Genomic DNA, 18,226 nt, shown 5'->3' with positions numbered 1-18,226 from the left:
ATGTTGAACCCAAGTTTCTTTTTGTAAAAAAAAAAAAAGAAAGAAAGAAAGAAAGAAAGAAAGAAAAGGAAAAAAGAAAAAGAAGCAGGTGGACTAGCCCATCTCTAGGGTCTCTCTCAGTTCTGACACTCATGACATAGAGCGTGTGTCTAACACTGACGTTCCACAAGAAACAGCCCCTGCAAAATGTGTAGGGCCTTGCATTTCTGCCTGGAAGGTGGAAGAGAGCCGTAACAGCAGCCTAGGCAGACCGCCCGTTATGTTAGCTGTTGGCACAAAACTCATAATGCTTTCAGAGGCCCTCAAAGTGTTGGCATTTCCATTTTCATGCTCTGTGGTTTTGATGAGACATGGCTCCAACTGGAGGGGATGGCATCTGATTCTTCTTCTGTGTCTCACAGTCCACACTCCCCACTACCAAACCTCTCAGTCTGCCCCCTGATAGCGTCCAGTGAGCTGCTGAAGACAAACCGCACTGCCTTTGTTGCTGGGGTTTTGTTTTGTGCAAAGAAGTGTTTTGTGTCGCTGATGCGATGACATTTTAATAAAGTAAGAGTAGCACTTGTCCGGCTGAAAGTTGAAGGTATTCTTGCCGAATGTACCAACAGATAATTTTGATAACTCTTCTATCATCATATAGGTTGTCTCTTGTTTTTCCTTCTTTCTTTCTTTCCTTCCTTTTTTCCTTCCTTCCTTCCTCTGTGTCATGCTCAAGTGGTTCTCTGATGCAAATTAGGTCAGCCTCAGCCTGGAGACACTGTCCTTAAGCAGAGCTTGTTCTCTGGAGTCAGACTGCCTGGCTTCAAGTGCAAGTTCAACCATGAACGCGCTGTGTTACCTTAAAAGGTGACACCTGCTCTACAGTTGGGATGGCAACAGGAGTTTTCTTACAAGTTACTGGGGAAGACCAAATCAAATAATACCGTGAAAGAACTTAGCTCAGCACTTGGAAGGAAGAAAGTGTTCAGCTGTTGCTCTTTCTCATCATCAGAAACCCCAGCGCCCTTTTGCCGAACACACGTGCCTGGACTTGACCCTGCTGAGACTCGGCTAGCCATGGGATTGGGAGGAGAGCCAGGCATGCATGTTAGAAACAACCAGAAACTCCACAGGTGATTCAGACGTGCAGCCGGGCAGGGGACCCTCTACTTCAGTGTGAGTGGGTGTCCGGAGCCGCCTCAATCCTGAGATTATCCACGCTCTTGTAGAAATAAAAGGTAGAGGAGGATGTTTCTGAGCCCCATGATGCTGCAAGCGTGGCCTGCTGACCAGCAGCCCTGGCTTCACCTGGGAACCTGCTAGAAATGCTCCACCTGAGCACCACCCCCAGCCTTCCAAATTAGAAACCAGGGTGAGATCCCAGTGTTTAAACAAGCCTCCCAGGCGGTCCTGAGGCTCAATAAAGCTTGACACCACTCCTTTAAAGTAGGACCTGGCATGGTGGAAGATCCTGGCCCAGTGAGTACTCATCACATATCTTCTGAATTTGTTGATGGAACGCTGACTTTTACCTTTCAGTCGTATTTACATGTATCTGATGAATTGCCATTTTCCAACAGCGTAGCCTGGTGAAATAGTCCCTCTTTAACAGAAAAGATGTTTGTGGTTAATTTCACCAGGCTAAGAAGTAGCAGAGCTGGGATTAGAATTGAGAATTTGGTGTAGGACCCCTTTATTGAGTTATGAATTTCCCCAAAACGTTTTGTGCTTTATCACAAGACCGAAGACCTGGATGCACGGAAACAGTCCCTTCCCGGTTGGCTCAGGGTCTATCTCCCTGCCCACTTGGGAGGGGGGCAGTATGGGTGGGGAGAAATTGTGTGAGGGCCAGGATCCACTGGAACCTGGAGTCCGGTGCTCTTAGCTAAACAGCATAAGGAGAACCCCATGAAGTCTGTCGATACTGGCCCTAAACCGCAGTTCCGGGCCCAGAGTGCTCCCATACCTGGCACCTGGTCCTCCCTCTGCCAGGCACCCCCTCCTGCCCTTCGCCCCATGAAAATAAACTTAAGTGCCTGCTCACAGCGGAAGTGTCGGTCACCAGCTGGTTGAGGGACATGGGAATTGCCTTGGGAATGGAGGACCATTAGCTGAGGCCCTAACACAGAATTTCTGTGTTTCATTTTGTGTCACAGAAATTCTGTGAATTTCTCAACCTCTTACACCTGGTCATTTTTTGCCGTGGGGCTGCTCTGTGCCTCGAAGTAAGTTCAGTAACAGCCTTAGCCTCTACCCTCTAGAGGCTGATAGCACTTCCCACTCCTGGAATCCTGACCATGAAAAATGTCTCCAGACTTTGCCAGATGTCCTGCAAGGGGACAGAAAGTAGAGCAAAACCATCCCCACTTAGAACCACTGCCTTAGTGTGGGGTTTTTCAGATACAAGGCTCAGAATTTCCTGGTTTATTTCTCTAGGAAAGCATTTTTGCCTTTTCTTTTCACCTCTGTACCTAGAGACACAGCAGCACAATAAAACTGAATTAATAGCATGGAGTCCTTTAATTCAACTATCAATATAAAAATATTTACTTACTTATTTTAGAGAGAGAGAAAGAGCACAGAGGGGAGGGGCAGAGGTCTCCCTCTGTCTATGCTGAGTGTGGAGCCTGACATGGGGCTCGATCCCACGACCCTGAGTTCATGAGCTGAGCCAAAACCAAGAGTCGGACACTTAACCGACTGCACCACCCAGGCGCCCCTACACAATTTTTTTCTTAAAAAAGAGGCTTCACACTAGATTTTTAGGCCCATTTTGGGACTCAGCAAGGAAGAGGCTATTCAGGTAGCACGCTTAGTCCTTCCTCCTACCCCCAGACCAAGTTTTTGCCTTTCTCCGTTCCCTGGGACTAGGGATGATATTGAGGAAGCTAAATTATAGATGATGCCATAGTTGTTGTTTCCTGAGATATGCCAGGCAGACATTATTGTTCCTCTGGATGCAGCATTTATTTCCTGAATAATTTAAGACAAACACAAAAATTCAGACACTATGGAATTGATAGAACTGGATAGGGTACTTAAGTTGGTAGGATATGAAAATATCTATCACAACGATTGACGATGAGCTATCCGAGATCTAATGTCAGCCTGGGCTCTGAACTAGCAAATGAGACGTTTGGGAAGAACAGGAACAGGTATGCTCTAAATTAAAAACACTTTTTTTCAGTCCCGCTCTGAATGTTCATTGACACGGTGGAAAGATTCTCCATTTTTACAAAGGGCTTCAGCTCCTTTAAATTTCAGTCTTTTCTGATGAGTACAAACCCACATGAATCAGTAAGAATAAAATAAATTTTCCGCCTGTTGCCGAATGGTGCTGAATTAAAATGTGAGCGATGTGGTGTGATACGGAGTCGCTTGGAGGAGCCGGCATAGGAGGCCTGTGGGAGATAGGCAGTTATCCTTCAGGGTTGCTAAAATCCCCATGTGAAAGGGACGTGTGATGGCCTATCGGGCTAAAACATTATAAATGCGGACGGAGAGGACAAATGAGGGTTTCAAATAAGAGACATGGAAAATCATGCCAGTGGCCACTCAAAAAGGCACCCGTTGATTTGTGGGGCAGTTGATTCGGACAGGAGCATCTCTACAGAATGTGTTCAGAGCTGGGGGTTACCAGGGATGTATCATTTAAGAGTGCTTAGTTACGGTCCCTGAGCAATGCCCGAAAGGCTTGGTTTCTCAGAATCTGCGAAAACAGGGAGTAACCTTTAAAAATTATGTTCTTCAGAAAGGGATCTCCAGGACAATGTTTAAACAATAGCTCTCAACTTTTTTTTTTATTTGTCTGCTTCTAGCCCATTCACAGATCTGTTCCTTTCCAAAACAATGTTTCTCTTACTAGTGATTTTCAAGTTGCATTCAGGGTGAAAAAATAATACAAAAAAGTCCTCTCAATTCATTGTTGAAACCCAAAACCTTAAGAGTGAAAGGGTCATTATAAATAGTTCACCGGGTAACAGGGGTAGACTGGGGCAGTCCCACCGGCTGACTGGGATGGCGGCTCATACTCCCTGAACAACAGAGCCCCAGCCCTAGCAAGAGTAAAATGCCTCCCAAAGTGGGTTTAGGCCCCTGCGCCCAGGAGGGAAAATCAGAAGAGACCACTGAAGGCATAGCTGCCTGAGTATTAGTACTGAGCAAAACTGCATAAACATAAGAGCTAAGAAGAAGGTACACAGAAGCTTTGGCATATCCCTTCTGGAACCAAAATAATTCTTTCTAAAAAAACTTTTCTTATTTTTAGATTTTACTTATTTATTTGAGAGAGAGAGAGAGAGAGAGAGAGAGCACAAGCAATGGGATGGGGAGGGCAGAAGAAGAAGTAGACTCCCCACTAAGCAGGGAGCCTGACGCAGGTCTCTATCCCAGGACCCTGGGATCATGCCCTGAGCTGAAGGCAGCCACTCAACTGACTGAGCCAACCAGGCGCCCTAAAATATTTCTTTAGAGAGACAAGTAAGGGCCTGGTTCTCACTGACCACCTGCTATAGACACAGCCACATAAAACAAGATGAAGAAGCTTTGGCTTCCTTCTGTAAGGAAGAAAGTCACTACTACGTCATGGAATTATACTAATAGTTATCTTCTGAGTGATTTCCTTGTGGCAGACACTGCAATCAGCACTTTATAAATAGTATGCTTATTCATTTTTATGGTGACTCTAAGAATTAATTACTCTTTGAGTTCCTCAAGAAACTGAGATTCAGAAAAGATTTAGATAGATAGTCTGTGGAAACTCTCAGAGCTCGTGATTCATGAGGGGGTGAAACTGGGTCTTGAACTCAGGCAACTGGGCCCCAGAATCCATACTCTTAACTGTAACATCACACAGTTCTTCTTTACATGAGGGTAGTTTCTAAGGCAGGTAAACTTGAAGATTAATTTATTTCTGGACCATTCTCCTAATCTACAATGACCAAGCTCACAAGAAAATGAGGAGGAGAAAGAAGTCCAATGAGAGAGGATCAGCTGACTTTATGGTGGAAATAAGATGAAGCCATGTTTGAAGCCCAAGATAAAAACATTGTTCTCTGAATGGAAGGTGAGTCTCGAAAAGGTTGTGGGCACAGGACCTGTCTGTCTCCATTCAGGGACTCAACAAGTGGTAGAATAATATACTATACACAAAGGCAACTGGAAAGGGGAGCAGGTGGGGACAGAACCCCAGATTGTGTTCTGCCTAACCAACCATGTACCTTCATGAGGCTGGGGTGGGGAGACAGAGAACCTTTTTCTAAATGGGGCAGAGGTGGCCTCTGTGGGTGAGGGGAGGCCCTCCCCACAACTGTGAAGCTCCACAGGGTTTATCTGCACCAGGTGAGAGAGGTTCTGCCTCTTCTCTGAGGCACAGGCAGCTGGTGTTCTCTGGAAAGTCACCTTCACGCCAAGTCTCACTATTGCTCACATTTTGGAGATTCTGAGCATCTGCTCCTAAGTGTCAGAAGCAGTAAAGGGAAGGAAGGAATTAGGCACTGGAAGAAAGTAGAAAAAATCTTTTTAGACAGTCCATAAATAAATAATGACCCTGAGCTTCTAAATTAGAGGTCATACACAAAAGTGTTTCTTAGCCCTCTGAGCACCGGTGGGGTCTGGCAAATCAGGTTGAAAATGCAGCAAGGTAAATAAGTAATGAGCAATGGAAGGTACTTGGAGGAGCAGACCCACTGCAAATCTCTTTTGTAAAAGTCCAATGAATAAGGAGCCCTGCATACTTGGGACTCCCTCATCCAACAGCTTCCAGAACCTATCAAAAAGATCTTAGTGCTCCTCTAACATTTATAACCTGCAGGCCATGTGTCCTAGGGGTCTGCCTTGATGGACCAATATATCCAAATAGACAATTAAAAGAAACAGTGGGAAGAGACGGCACACAATAATCGTGGCTGGCGAAAGCTTGCTCTCGGGATGTCCATAATCTGTGTTTCTTGGGTTTCCGGCATTCACTGATCACCTTCATGGTTATTGCCAAATCCTTGTATCACTTTCCCATCCAGCTGCCACATACACTGTTGTCCGCTTCATCTTCTTTTTTAAATTGATGAGCTTTCTTCAACTGAAAAATCTCTGGACAGAAACTTGGTATCTCTTCTGCAAATGGGAAACAAATTTTCCCAAAAAGCGTGAAAGTAGATGCAATGTGAACAAAATGGTGTCACTAATCATTCCGTAGATACTCTTGTCTGCCTCCTACTCTGAGCTTGAGGCTTCTGCTTTATTAAAAGAGGGAGGGGCACCTGGGTGGCTCAGTGGGTTAAGCCTCTGCCTTCAGCTCAGGTCATGATCTCAGGGTCCTGGGATTGAGCCCCGCATCGGGCTCTCTGCTCAGCAGGGAGCCTGCTTCCTCCTCTCTCTCTGCCTGCCTCTCTACCTAGTTGTGATTTCTGTCTGTCAAATAAATAGATAAATAAAAAGAGGGAGATGGCTTTAGAAAGATAGTAAGGCAAATTAGCACCAAACAAACTGTGACGGTTTTCTTGGGGGAAAAAAAAAAAAATCAATAGAAGCTTAACAAAGTTGAAAAGGGAGAGACTTTTTCTCATTCTGTAAATATCATCTTATTTAAGGGTATTAAATAAGGGGTACTAACACTCCTGCTACGATAAAGAAGTCTATCCATCTTGTCTCTCACACCCATCATATCAAGTTTGTGCATAGAACTCAACTGAATCAAGCAGGGCCTTTGCTGCATGTAATCCTTCGCTGGGGTAATCCCCTTTGTCCCAAGTGCTTTTCTATGTGCAAGTCATGTTCATTGCAAACAAGTCATTTACTTACCATGTTCATCGAGCAAAATATTGTCAGGCTTCATATCCCTAGGGGAGTGAAAGGAAAAGAAAAAGTTGCTCAAAATCAAACAAACTAGAACTACAGGATAAAAGTGAAAATGCACAGGAGTTCCAAGTAGGGTAGAAACAATGAGCCAGCCTGTCATCATTCCAGCTCCCACGGTGAATCTCAGACATGGTCACCATGAAGATCCCCAAGTTCTAGATCAGCAAACAAGGGCTTAAAGAGGTTAAGCACCTTAACTCAAGGTCAGAGAATTAGTTAAAGGAAGAACTGTGCTTTGAGCTTGAGTCCCTCTCATTTGAAAGCTCACATTTAAAAAAAATTAACATATAATGTATTATTTGCTTCAGGGGTACAGATCTGTGATTCATCAGTCTTACACAATTCACAGCACTCACCATAGCACATACCCTCCCCAGTGTCCATCATCCAGCCACTCCATCCCTCCATCAACCCTCAGTTTTTTTCCTGAGATTAAGAGTCTCTTATGGTTTGTCTCCCTCTCTGGTTTTGTCTTGTTTCATTTTTTTCCTCTTTGAAAGCTCACATTCTTAAATTCTTAAGTAGTCTATGACCCATAAACATGTGGGTATAGCTCCTAGGGGCACGGGGCAATTAAATTGCCATAAATAGTTACACTCCTTATCTTTTTCATCTATGTCACTGGACTGAAGGTTAAGACTCTACAAAATAAGAGGAAAAGATGATACCTAATATGGTTGTATTATAAAGTTGCAGAAATTGGAAACTTTTTCAGGATGATGTTTTAATGCGTCTAGTTTCTTTAGTAAGTATTATTGCTGGGGTAGTTAAAGGAGTGGGACTCCTCTTGCAGACACTAATGAGATTGTTAAATCCAGAGGAGAGAACAAAACTCACCTTCTTCCATGAAGGGAGTGGTTTGATGGTAAATGTGTAGAGAAGCAGCCCACAACACTTTCAGAGTCCTTACCACCAAGTATCGGTGTGAGCAGCACTCATCAAGCAGAGAACAGCTCTGCCGTTTGTAAGGGCTGTTGCTTCTGCTTTCCCAGGGTTTTATTGTCCTTCCCTAATGCACCATTAAAGCCCTTCAGCCTAAATTCACAAAAGCCATTAAAGATAAAATTCTGCAATAGGTTTTGGGGATGCATTTTCAGCCCAGTCAAGTGGCTTTTATGCCCCCAGAATAAGGTGACCTTAGTCTTGGACAGACCGAGCATGTCAGGGTCCTCTTTTCTTGAAAATATTAGCGAATAACAAGCCCCGGACCTACAAGCAGAATGATGTGTACATCACACTAACGTGCAGGTACATGGACAGGCTCATGAACTTGGACTAGTTTATTTTGCTTGTGAGGTTCCTAACATGAATTCTGGCTTCCTCGGTGAACCTCTGTATGTGTGGCTCATTTTTCTCTGGTGCAGGGTACAACTGGCTAAAAAGAGCGTTGAAGGGTTTCAGACTGCCTCTTTCTATGGCTAACTCTCTCTCTGTATTGCAAACTCCACCCCAAACCCTTTGATGGATTCCACTGTTTCTAGAATTATGCAGTCCAAACTCACACATATGAAATAAAGTCCCTTTCATCATCTGGCTCCTGGGCTCCTGCCACACAGAAGCACATGGGGTTTCCCCCTCCCCCACCATGCTCCCTGCATCCCCTCACCTTCTGCTGTTGTTTTGCCTGAAACAGAGCTCTCTCACCATGGGCTCAGAAAAAGCAGATTCATCCCTCGACTCAGAGCTCCAATGCCACTTCCTACAGGAAGGCTTCTCTGAATTTCCAGTTCTGAGTCACTGCCACCTCCTGTGTGACCTGCATCTTATACTTCATCCATCATAACATTTATCATGCTTATATTTATTTTTCTCCAATTGGATCATAAACTCCTGAGGTCAGGGATGGTTTCTAGTTGAATGTCCTGTTCCGTTACATAGGCTCACAGTGGCTGGTAGGCAGTGAATGACTAAATGATACCAGGAGGATTTCTAGAGACTTCAAGGAGGTTAATCCTAACGCTATAAACCAGAGCACTAATGATGCACCATCAGATACCATGCAAGGCAAACCGGGTATTAGGTATTAGGCTCTTTTTCCTTCTTTGAGACCGGCCCCAGTGATTTTTTTTTTTTTTCTTTCAAAAAGGAGGTCCCATGGAGCTTTGCTGGGAGGGAAGACACTTGGGTATGGCAAGATTAGCATAATGACTTCTTTGCCTGAGTTTATGAGGGCTTGATGAGAAAAATGACTTGCTGCAGGTTTGACACTTCGGGAACTTTCTGTGAAATCATCGAGTCTCATTTTTCTTAAGTATCAAAGCCACATGTCATTACATCCATTACCTTTCCCAGAAGCCACCTGAAAGCTTAAAGAATAATGCAGAGATCAGAGAGATCGTGTGATACTTCTTAGTTCGATCTTAAGATTCGTTTATTCATTGAATACTTACTACCTTGATAAACCACTGTGCTAGAATAAAGGAAATATAAATGAAATCTAGTTCTTTCTGAGATGGAGAGGGTAAGAAAAGTTCATAAGGAACCATGCCAAAAGGTTTACAGTGGTAAATGAGCATGTTTACTACTAAATTCAGAGAAGGAAGAAGAGGAAAATATAAGACAGATATTTAAAAAGTGAACTTTTGTGGCACCTGGGTGGCTCAGTGGGTTAAGGCCTCTGCCTTAGGCTCAGGTTATGATCCCAGGGTGCTGGGATCAAGCCCTGCATTGGGCTCTCTGCTCAGCAGAGAACCTGCTTCTTCCTCTCTCTCTGCCCGCCTCTCTGCCTACTTGTGACCTCTGTCTGTCAAATAAATAAATAAAATGTTTTAAAAAAATAAAAAGTGGACTTTTAACATAAAAATAAAGTGTATAAACACAGATTCTGAGTACACAGCTTCCCCAAAATGTGATGCGGTCACTTCTAAGTCACTACAGGGTAAACGGTAGTATTGTTTATTCACATATTCACATATTCACCAGAAGAGCATGAAAATAAACCCCTTGTACTATATTAAAATTCCTGATAGAACAAGTAAACATTTTCTAGGTTTGAAATTTAGCACCACTTCCTTATCTCTTTAGCCTGGTTAAATAATACTAAGTGTGCGAGAACTTCTAAGCTGTTTCTTTCACTTAAGGGGAACTATGTTTATAATATGTGTATACTATGGTTTAACCCCATGGTTATGTTTAGAATCACCTGGCAGGGCTCTAAACCCCCTGGGTTCTCTGTCCTAGTCAGCCCTGGGGCAGTCAGACTGTCTGTGGCCAGGCCTAGCTGTCTGTCTGAAAACAAACAGAAACTTCTAGGACTTTCTGATGTACAGTCATCTTCAGCAATACCATCCACAGGACTTGTCCACAGCCAAGGACATCAATCCGATTTTAATCTATGAACCTCTTGGAAGCTTATCTATGAACCAAAAGGCACCAGAAAAGTACAGCACTTAGCATTTTTGACAAAATTCTTTGGTTAAGGTATACACGGAGGACTCTTACATCTTGCATATAATCAGCAGGTCACGAATGAGTTCCCTCTCTCTTACTATCCGTCATTCTTGCTGATGACAATGTCTTGTGGATGTTCCGTTGAATCTCCCAGCACTCAGTCCCCCAAGTTACCTACAGTTATTTTTCTGTCTCTGGACCCCTCTTGTTTCCTTACTCCTATGTCCTATAATTGTTCCTTTGCTGTTACAACAGCCCACTCCTGATGCACCTCACCTTCTATCCAATCCACCTCCCAAGCTGGCACATGCAGCACCCTAAGGCCACCAATTATTAACTCTGTCACTTTGCATTCATGCATCACAACTCTCACTCATATCCTCAGTTCCCTTCCACAGCCATCGTTAACATTCCTTGTACAAATCTTTAAATTCTCTTACCCCCTTCAACTATACTCACCTATTAGAACTCCAGTATTGGTTAAACCCAGCTCCCCCGTTCTTTTCACCTACACCACACTCTTGAACTTTCCTAGAATGGGTCACAGTTGTATTGATTTCTCATTCAAAGTCATGGCCACACATCTCAAGCCAGCATCAGTGTTCCAAGCCATAGGGAGATCCCTTCTCCAAGAGGAGCACTGCACACTTTCCCATTGCCTTCATGTCTCTTCCACATTCCTTCCCCTTCCTCTCAGCTGAAGACTGAGCCGTCTTCACAAAGACAAGGGATCTACCCCGAAGTCTACGAACCTCCTTATTTCTATACCCATACTTATGACCTTTCCTCCAGTTATACTAGATGAAAAGTCCCTATACCTACCCCAGTCAACTCTTCTCCAGGGGCTCCAGATCTTGTCTTTTCTCATCTTCTCACAGATTTCTCCAAGCTAGGTATTCCTTCTCCTATACCTTCCCTTTCTACCTCATGTTATGATTGAGTCTCTTGGAAATAACTTCCCTCATGCCTAGTGACCTCCACTTGTTGTCCAAGTTTACTGCTTTCCTTTGTAATAACAACTCTGGGTTGAGTGGTTAATAGGTGAGAAACTAGAAACAGCATTTCCATTCTTCTCCTCAGCTATTCTGACCAGGCTTCCCTCCCCTCTACTTCCTGAAACTGCCTGTCAAGTACATTGATGACCTCCAGCTTCCCAAAACCACTGGGTGCACTGTTATTTATCATGCTTAACTTCTCTGTGGTTGAACATTCCTTCCCTTCTGACCTATTTTATTCTTGTGGCTTGCAAAAAGCCCCATTCTCCTGGTTTTCCTCCTGCCACAGAGATTCCTCCTCAATCTTTGTCTGTAGGTATCTTCTTGGTTCAACCTTTAAATGATGAGATTCCCCAGAGCTCAGTCATATATACAACTACTCTCCACTTAAGTTATTTCATTTAGTCCTGTGATTTTAAATATTATATATATTTTATAAATATATATACATCTGTATATATCTGTATATATACACATATGTGTGTGTGTGTATGTGTGTGTGTATATATATGTGTATGTATATAAAATCTGTATCCCTGACTCTGGAATTCTAGATTAATAATATATCAAGCTTTCTGCTTGATGTTTCCATCTGTATGTCTAACAGCCAGGATAAATATAATATGTTCTAAAGAGAAGCTCTGATATTTATCCACATTCCACACAAACACCCAAACCCTCTTATTCCAGAATTCCTTACCCTAGTACATGGCCCCATAATTCTCCCATTGTAAAAATGAAAATCTTGAGATCATTATTATTATTATTATTATTATTATTATTATTATTTAGGGAGAGAGAGGAAATGGGCACACAAGCAGGGGGAGAGGGAGAGAGAAAATCTTAAGCAGCCTCCACGTTCAGTGTGGAGCCTGACACGGGGGCCGATCTCTTGACCCTGAGATCACGACCAGAGACAAAATCAAGGGTCAGATGCTTAACCAACTGAGCCACCCAGTGGCCCATCCTGAGATCATCCTTAATTCTTTCTTTAACTCATAACACCAGTCCTTCAACAACTCTTGGTAACTTTACCTTTGAAGTAGAATTATTGAAAACAGTATGGCAGTTTCTCAAAAAATTAAATATGGAAATTAACATATGATCCCACAATTGTCTTTCTATTGATCTATACCCAAAGGAATTGAGAGGCAGGCCCTTGAACAGATAACTGTGTATCTATATTTGTAGCAGGACTGCTCACAGTAGTCAAGAAGTAGAAATAAACCAACTATCCATCCATGGGGGAAGGATCAACAAAATGTTGTGTGTACAGACAGTGGAATCCAGCTTTAAAAAGGAATGGTGTTCTGATGCAGGCTCCAACATGGTTGAATTGTAAAGACATTATACAAAGTGAAATATGCCAGACACAGGGACAAACATGGTATGACTCCACATACACGAGGTACTTAGAATAGTCAGATTCACAGAGACAGAAAACAGGATAGTGGTTAGCAAGGGCTGGGATGAAGAGGGAAGGGTAATCGATGTCTAATGGGTATGGAGTTTCAGTTTGGGGTGATGAAAAATTTCTGGAGGTGGATGGAGATGGCGGCCTAGCAGCGTGAGTGTACTTCAGGTACTTTGTCTCTTGCAAATCATTAACATGATTTTATTTTGTATATATTTTGCTACAATAAACATAACTATAATTACCATTTCCACTGCTACCATTATATCTCACAGTTGAAGTATTTTAGTAGGACCTTCTTGCTTCTCCTATAGCCCCCTGATAATCCACTAACCACAAAGCATCCGGAGCGGCAGTGTTCATGACACACAGCTTCCCTGAACAACATCATCTGGCTCCCAACCCCCAGGGAAGAAAATCTAAGCCGTTCATTGCTGGCATCATATGGCCTCTGTGTACGCTAGCCCCACACAGCCCTGAGCACCACACAAGAGCCTCCTGTCCCTGCCACACCTCCTGCTCCAGCTGCTCTGGTCCACCTTACCCCTCTGCACAGATGGCCCCCTCTGCCTGCAGTCCTGCTCTCCTAGACCTTCACTTGGTTCACCACTGCCCATCACTTCAGGTCTCTGCTAAAACATCATCTCCTCCTCCAAGTTCTTTCCTGACCACTCGACTTAGAGTAGCCTCCCCCACCATCCTTACCTCTTGACTTCCATCTTATGTTCTGTGCAGCACTTAACATTGTTTTCTTATTTACTTATGATTTTTTTTACCCCCACTGGAATGCAAGTTCTTAGAAAAAGGACATCTTTTCTGTATTGCTCAATGCTATAACTCCCAGGCTCATAGAAGTGCCCAGAACAAAGAAAGGGCTTAAGTAAATATTTGTCATAGAAATGCATGCATCTGGTCCCTTGTCTTCTCAGACTTCTGGAAAATAAGCCATGTATTTCTTTTCTTCTTAAGAAGAGAGAGCAAAAACAGAACAAAAAGCCCTCTCTCTGTCCCCAATGCACTGTATTTACTGTTGGTCAACTAAAACATCAATCATTTTTATTAAGTTTGAGTGGATATTAGAGTAAGTGTAAGGAAAAAGTGATTTCTGCACAATTAGAGTCTGCAATTTCAGAGAGGGGCTACAGAATTTGGGGGGTGGTAAGTTGCAGTTCTAGGGACACACACTCTGTAGAAATTCTTCATTCCATCTTGATTCAATGAAACAGAAAAGGCTGAATCAGCAGATGCCCACTGTGGCAACTATAAATAACATCGTAGAAATACAAGGCTCGCTGCAGTGGGGTCCAAGATGGGACTGATCTGTCTGCCGTTCTCACTTGAATGACTTTACAAGACATTAGCAGAACTTAATAGGCTAATTACATCCCTTCCTTGCTCCTACCCTGGGATCAAGTTGTTCACCCTGCAATCCTATATGGGGTATTGTGAGATCAGGGGACAAGAAAATCCATGCATCCAAACCATAGTCAAGCCCTTCTGTGTCTGTGGCTTTCTGAGAGATCTACAGTTGGGGTTTTGTTCTTTGTTACATAATGTGCTCTTATACTGGACCCTCTCCAAGTTCTTCTTCTTCTTTTTCTTTTTTTTTTTTTTTTTTAAATACAGAAACATTTTAATGGTTTTTATCCCCCAAGTTCTTGAGAAGGAAAAAAATACATACGATTCTATAATTTATTATTTAAGATGTCACACAAAGGCTATTGGTCACATAAACAGATGTATGTTAAGAAAAAAACGTGAGGTGGGGATGGCAGGGTGGAAGAGGTCATTGTAAGCAGAAATGCATGGTTTGGAACAGGAGGCAGCTGTGAAGATGGCCAGACCTACATTACGGGTCTGGGTACAATGTCCATCCTTTTTTATGAACTGGCTGATTCTTCTTTTTAATTTAAATTTCATTTTTAAAAATTGAGATAAAATTGACATATCAGTTTCAGGTATAGGACATAGTGATTCGATACTTATATATATATATTGTGAAACGACCACATCCATCAGTCTAGTTAGTATCCATCACCACACATAGTTACAGTGGGTTTTTTTTATTCTTTTGTGTTTTACTGTGGTGAGAATTTTTAAGATTTACTCTTTGAGCAGCTTTCTGCCTGCTTAGTTTTGTTGTTATTCAAGTCCAGCATTTCCCACAGCTTTGTTCAAGGGGATATGAATTACATTATATTCTGTAATAATATAATACATAATACATATTCCATATATAGTATTTATAAATACTACTATTTATAAAGCATTATATAAACATATAATGTTTGCATATTCATTTTGGGTGTAATGGCTTTTCATGGATAGCAATGCCTTTTATTTGTGATCTCATGACACAGATCCAATACCATTATATATTAATCAGGTGATGAGGACAGTGATTTTACCAACCTCCCATCTATGAAAATGTTACCCAGTTATTCCTTTTTGGATTTGTGTTTCTTTTCCTGTAGTATCACCAAAGACACCAGCACATTCCCCATGCCTTTCTTCTCTCAGATGTCTTCTCCTGTGGCTTCTGAATTTCTCCTCCATTATCCCTAATAATTTAGTGTGTATGTACCCTCCACAAAACACAAGCTAGATCATTAGACCCCCATCTCAGCACCTCACTCTCCTCCAGTCCCCACAACCCAAGCAGCTTATGCAGAGATTCACCCAACCAACACAGGTTTCTTTGGTAATGGGGAAAAGTGGTTGGGACCAGATCTTAATGACCCTTAGGTGAAAAAAGAGGACAGTTCTTCAGTAGAGAGCACTTGAAGGAGTTACAAATAAGCTCTTAAATCAAGATCTGAGAAAGAACTTCTTAATAGATACTTCCAAGGTTGGCATAATCTACCATGAAATCTTAAAATGTGCCGTGGATGCTGTCACTGAGGCTGGATAAGCATTTGACAGTGGTACAGCAAGAGGGCAGTGCAGCAGAGGGATACTAACCTGCCCAGCTGACCTTTCACAACCCTTTGAGCCCTGACTTTCTGTGCACCATCCAGGCTTCTCACAGATGCTCCCTGAAAAGTCACCTTCCTTCATTGATTTATCACTTATATACCAAAGGAAAGCAGTACTATCCACATTTGCCTAAATAAATAAATAAATGGAATAAATTTTAAAAAGGAGACTTAAGGGCCCTGACTTGTCTACAGTCTCCTAGCTCATAAATGGTACAGATGGAATTTAAATGTCATGGTCTTTCCACTATTGCTCAATTGGTTATTTTTAGCAAGTAGGTTCCAAGCATGGGGTCAACTCCTTAGTTAGTAGTGTCTGCCATGTTGAAAAGGAGGGTGTTCATGTTTAAGAGGAAAGAGGGTGAAGATTGATCAGCAATTCCTGACAGACACACAAGAAGAGGTGTTTGAGGAGAGCTGGTAGAAAAAAATGGTCAAACTACTATATTATCCCTGAGGAACAGCATGGTTTGAGCTGCCATTTATTGTCCATGTTATGAGAGCTACTTGATAGAGGACATATCTTTTACTTCCAACCACAGCTCCCTAATGTGGATGTTATACCTAGCAGGTAAAGAAAGGGCAACTCAGAGAGTTGAAAATAATGTATATTTTCCAGCCTACTCTACGATATAGCCATGTCTCTTTAAATGTAAAAGTAAAGTTCCACGTGTCTTACTGTGGAGTAAATCTGTTTTTCTAGAAGGTGACTCATGTTTATCTTGATGGTATAGACCCAGTAGTACAGACATCCCTGTCAAAAAGCACGGTTCTGTAAAACCATCCCATTCACTTGAGATTTTTAGCCAACTTTGCAATCTTTGGAGGCAGAATGTTTAATGACAAGGCTCCCTGCCTTGCTGTTAAGCATTGGTCAAAGCTCATTCACTGCCATTATTTATTGCCTTTAATCTGGACTCACACAGATAGAAACCTAGGTCATGTTTCCCTGTTCAGTAACCAAGGAAGCAAGGACACAGCATCAGGGACCTGAACTAAATCCCCTAGCCATGGAGACTGGCCTGAACTCAGATCTCCTGGATCTTCCCTCAATCCGAAGTGCTTTTACGGATGGAGATGTACTAGTTTGAGGAGGGGAAAGTGTCTACAAAGTATGAGAGACCAAAATGTGGTCATCTATTGATTGTAACATATTAACTGCCATGAGAGGGTGTTTTTTTGTTTGTTTGTTTGTTTTTTGTTTTTTGTTTTTTTAAATAACCAAATTGAGGAGAGGCATATTCAATTTGGGGCAAAAAGCAATTTGTCTCATTCAATGAGACCTAAGGGGGATTCTGCCATATGGGCCTTCAGGAAAACTTTTGCTTCCCCAGTAAAAGATGAGAAATACCCTTCTGGGACTGAGACCTCTGATTGTGTATATTGAAGACAGTAACAGTATCTATAGGGTTGCCTTGAAGGTTTAGTGAGACAAGGCAGATAAAACTCTGAGTCCAGTAGTCTGCACACAGTGGTTGTTCAACTGTCAGTAAACATTGAACAAATGATTAGGAAGTGTCCAGGTAGAAAGGGCTAGATGGTGAGAAACTTATGTCAAACTGAGGGTATTTAAGGGATGAATAGTCGTTTTCAACTACCACTGAATCATTGTGACGTTCTAATGATGGTAGATTTCACTTAACGCAACATGTGAGAGACCAGGATAAGCCTTTAAGTGCTGTATTCTATGTTATCCTCAACAGCCTTATCAAGTCAGTACAGTGATTCTCCCTATTTCATAGATGGGGCCCCGAGAAGCCTAGGATGGAGCTATCCTATTGTTGTCCATTATTATGAGAAGTTAGGACTTCACTTCTGATCACCAGAAGTGATATTCAAAATACATCACAGGGAACAAACACTGGCTAATCAGAACAGGGCACTGACCAGTAACAATCCTGGAGGCCACTGGTGAACGACCCGTGCCTGTGGGGGACAACTAAGCAGAAGCTGTGTTTGACGTAAGCCTCCCATGGGCAGCAGCAGAACCAACCGTGAGGCTGCCTGTGAGTCAGCAGGAGGAAGAACTTTCTGTAAATCAGCAGTGTCTGAAGGTGAAATGAACTACTTTATGTGGCTGCCAGTGGCCATTCTCTGACGTATTGAAAGGCTAGGGAAACAGTTTCTTGTTGGGGAGGTTATGGAAGGAATTCTGTCTTTGGATGGAGGTAGGACTTGATTTCTAAGCTAACCTTGGGCTCTATTATCCTACAGGCTGGTAACGGTCTTAGTTGCTTAACATTTCTCTGGAAAATAGCAAAATCCTCCACTCTTAACCTCAAAAGTGGTAACAGATTCAAATATGTTCCCTTTCCTGGACTGGCTTTATCTTTTTAGCCAAGCACAAGTGGGAAGTAAGGTTGAGCTCAAGGATTTGCTTGAACATGGTGAGGTGACCTGGCCCCAGCTCCCCTCTCTTACCACTGCTTGAACCACTCTCCCCTTTTCTCAGACACATTCCCACCACAAAGACCACTGTTCTGCTGCAGGAGAGAACAGATTTCCACCTTAGAACTGCTGGTTCAGCAAGTCTGGCTCCAGACGCCACCCACACCTGGGGATTCTGTGAGGCCCACACTAATACCTCAGGTAGGCTTCCCTCCAAATGCGTACTCTCT

General features: G+C 42.7%; 1 protein-coding gene across 3 annotated transcripts in view; it reads right to left on the bottom strand.

Annotated features, from left to right (window-relative positions):
* Positions 1-18,226, bottom strand: part of STK32A (serine/threonine kinase 32A) — a 135,412-nt gene that overhangs the window by 34,492 nt on the left and 82,694 nt on the right. For all 3 annotated transcript variants that reach the window (XM_059174975.1, XM_059174974.1, XM_059174976.1), the window contains one exon: positions 6,778-6,815. In XM_059174975.1, the coding sequence (XP_059030958.1) occupies positions 6,778-6,815 (38 nt within the window). The remainder of the gene's footprint in view (positions 1-6,777; positions 6,816-18,226) is intronic.

The sequence above is a fragment of the Mustela lutreola genome, chromosome 5 (genome assembly GCF_030435805.1).
Source record: "Mustela lutreola isolate mMusLut2 chromosome 5, mMusLut2.pri, whole genome shotgun sequence".
Taxonomy (NCBI): Eukaryota; Metazoa; Chordata; class Mammalia; order Carnivora; family Mustelidae; genus Mustela; species Mustela lutreola.
The sequence above is the reverse complement of the archived record's forward strand: the minus strand, read 5'-3'. Positions and strand labels throughout refer to the sequence as shown.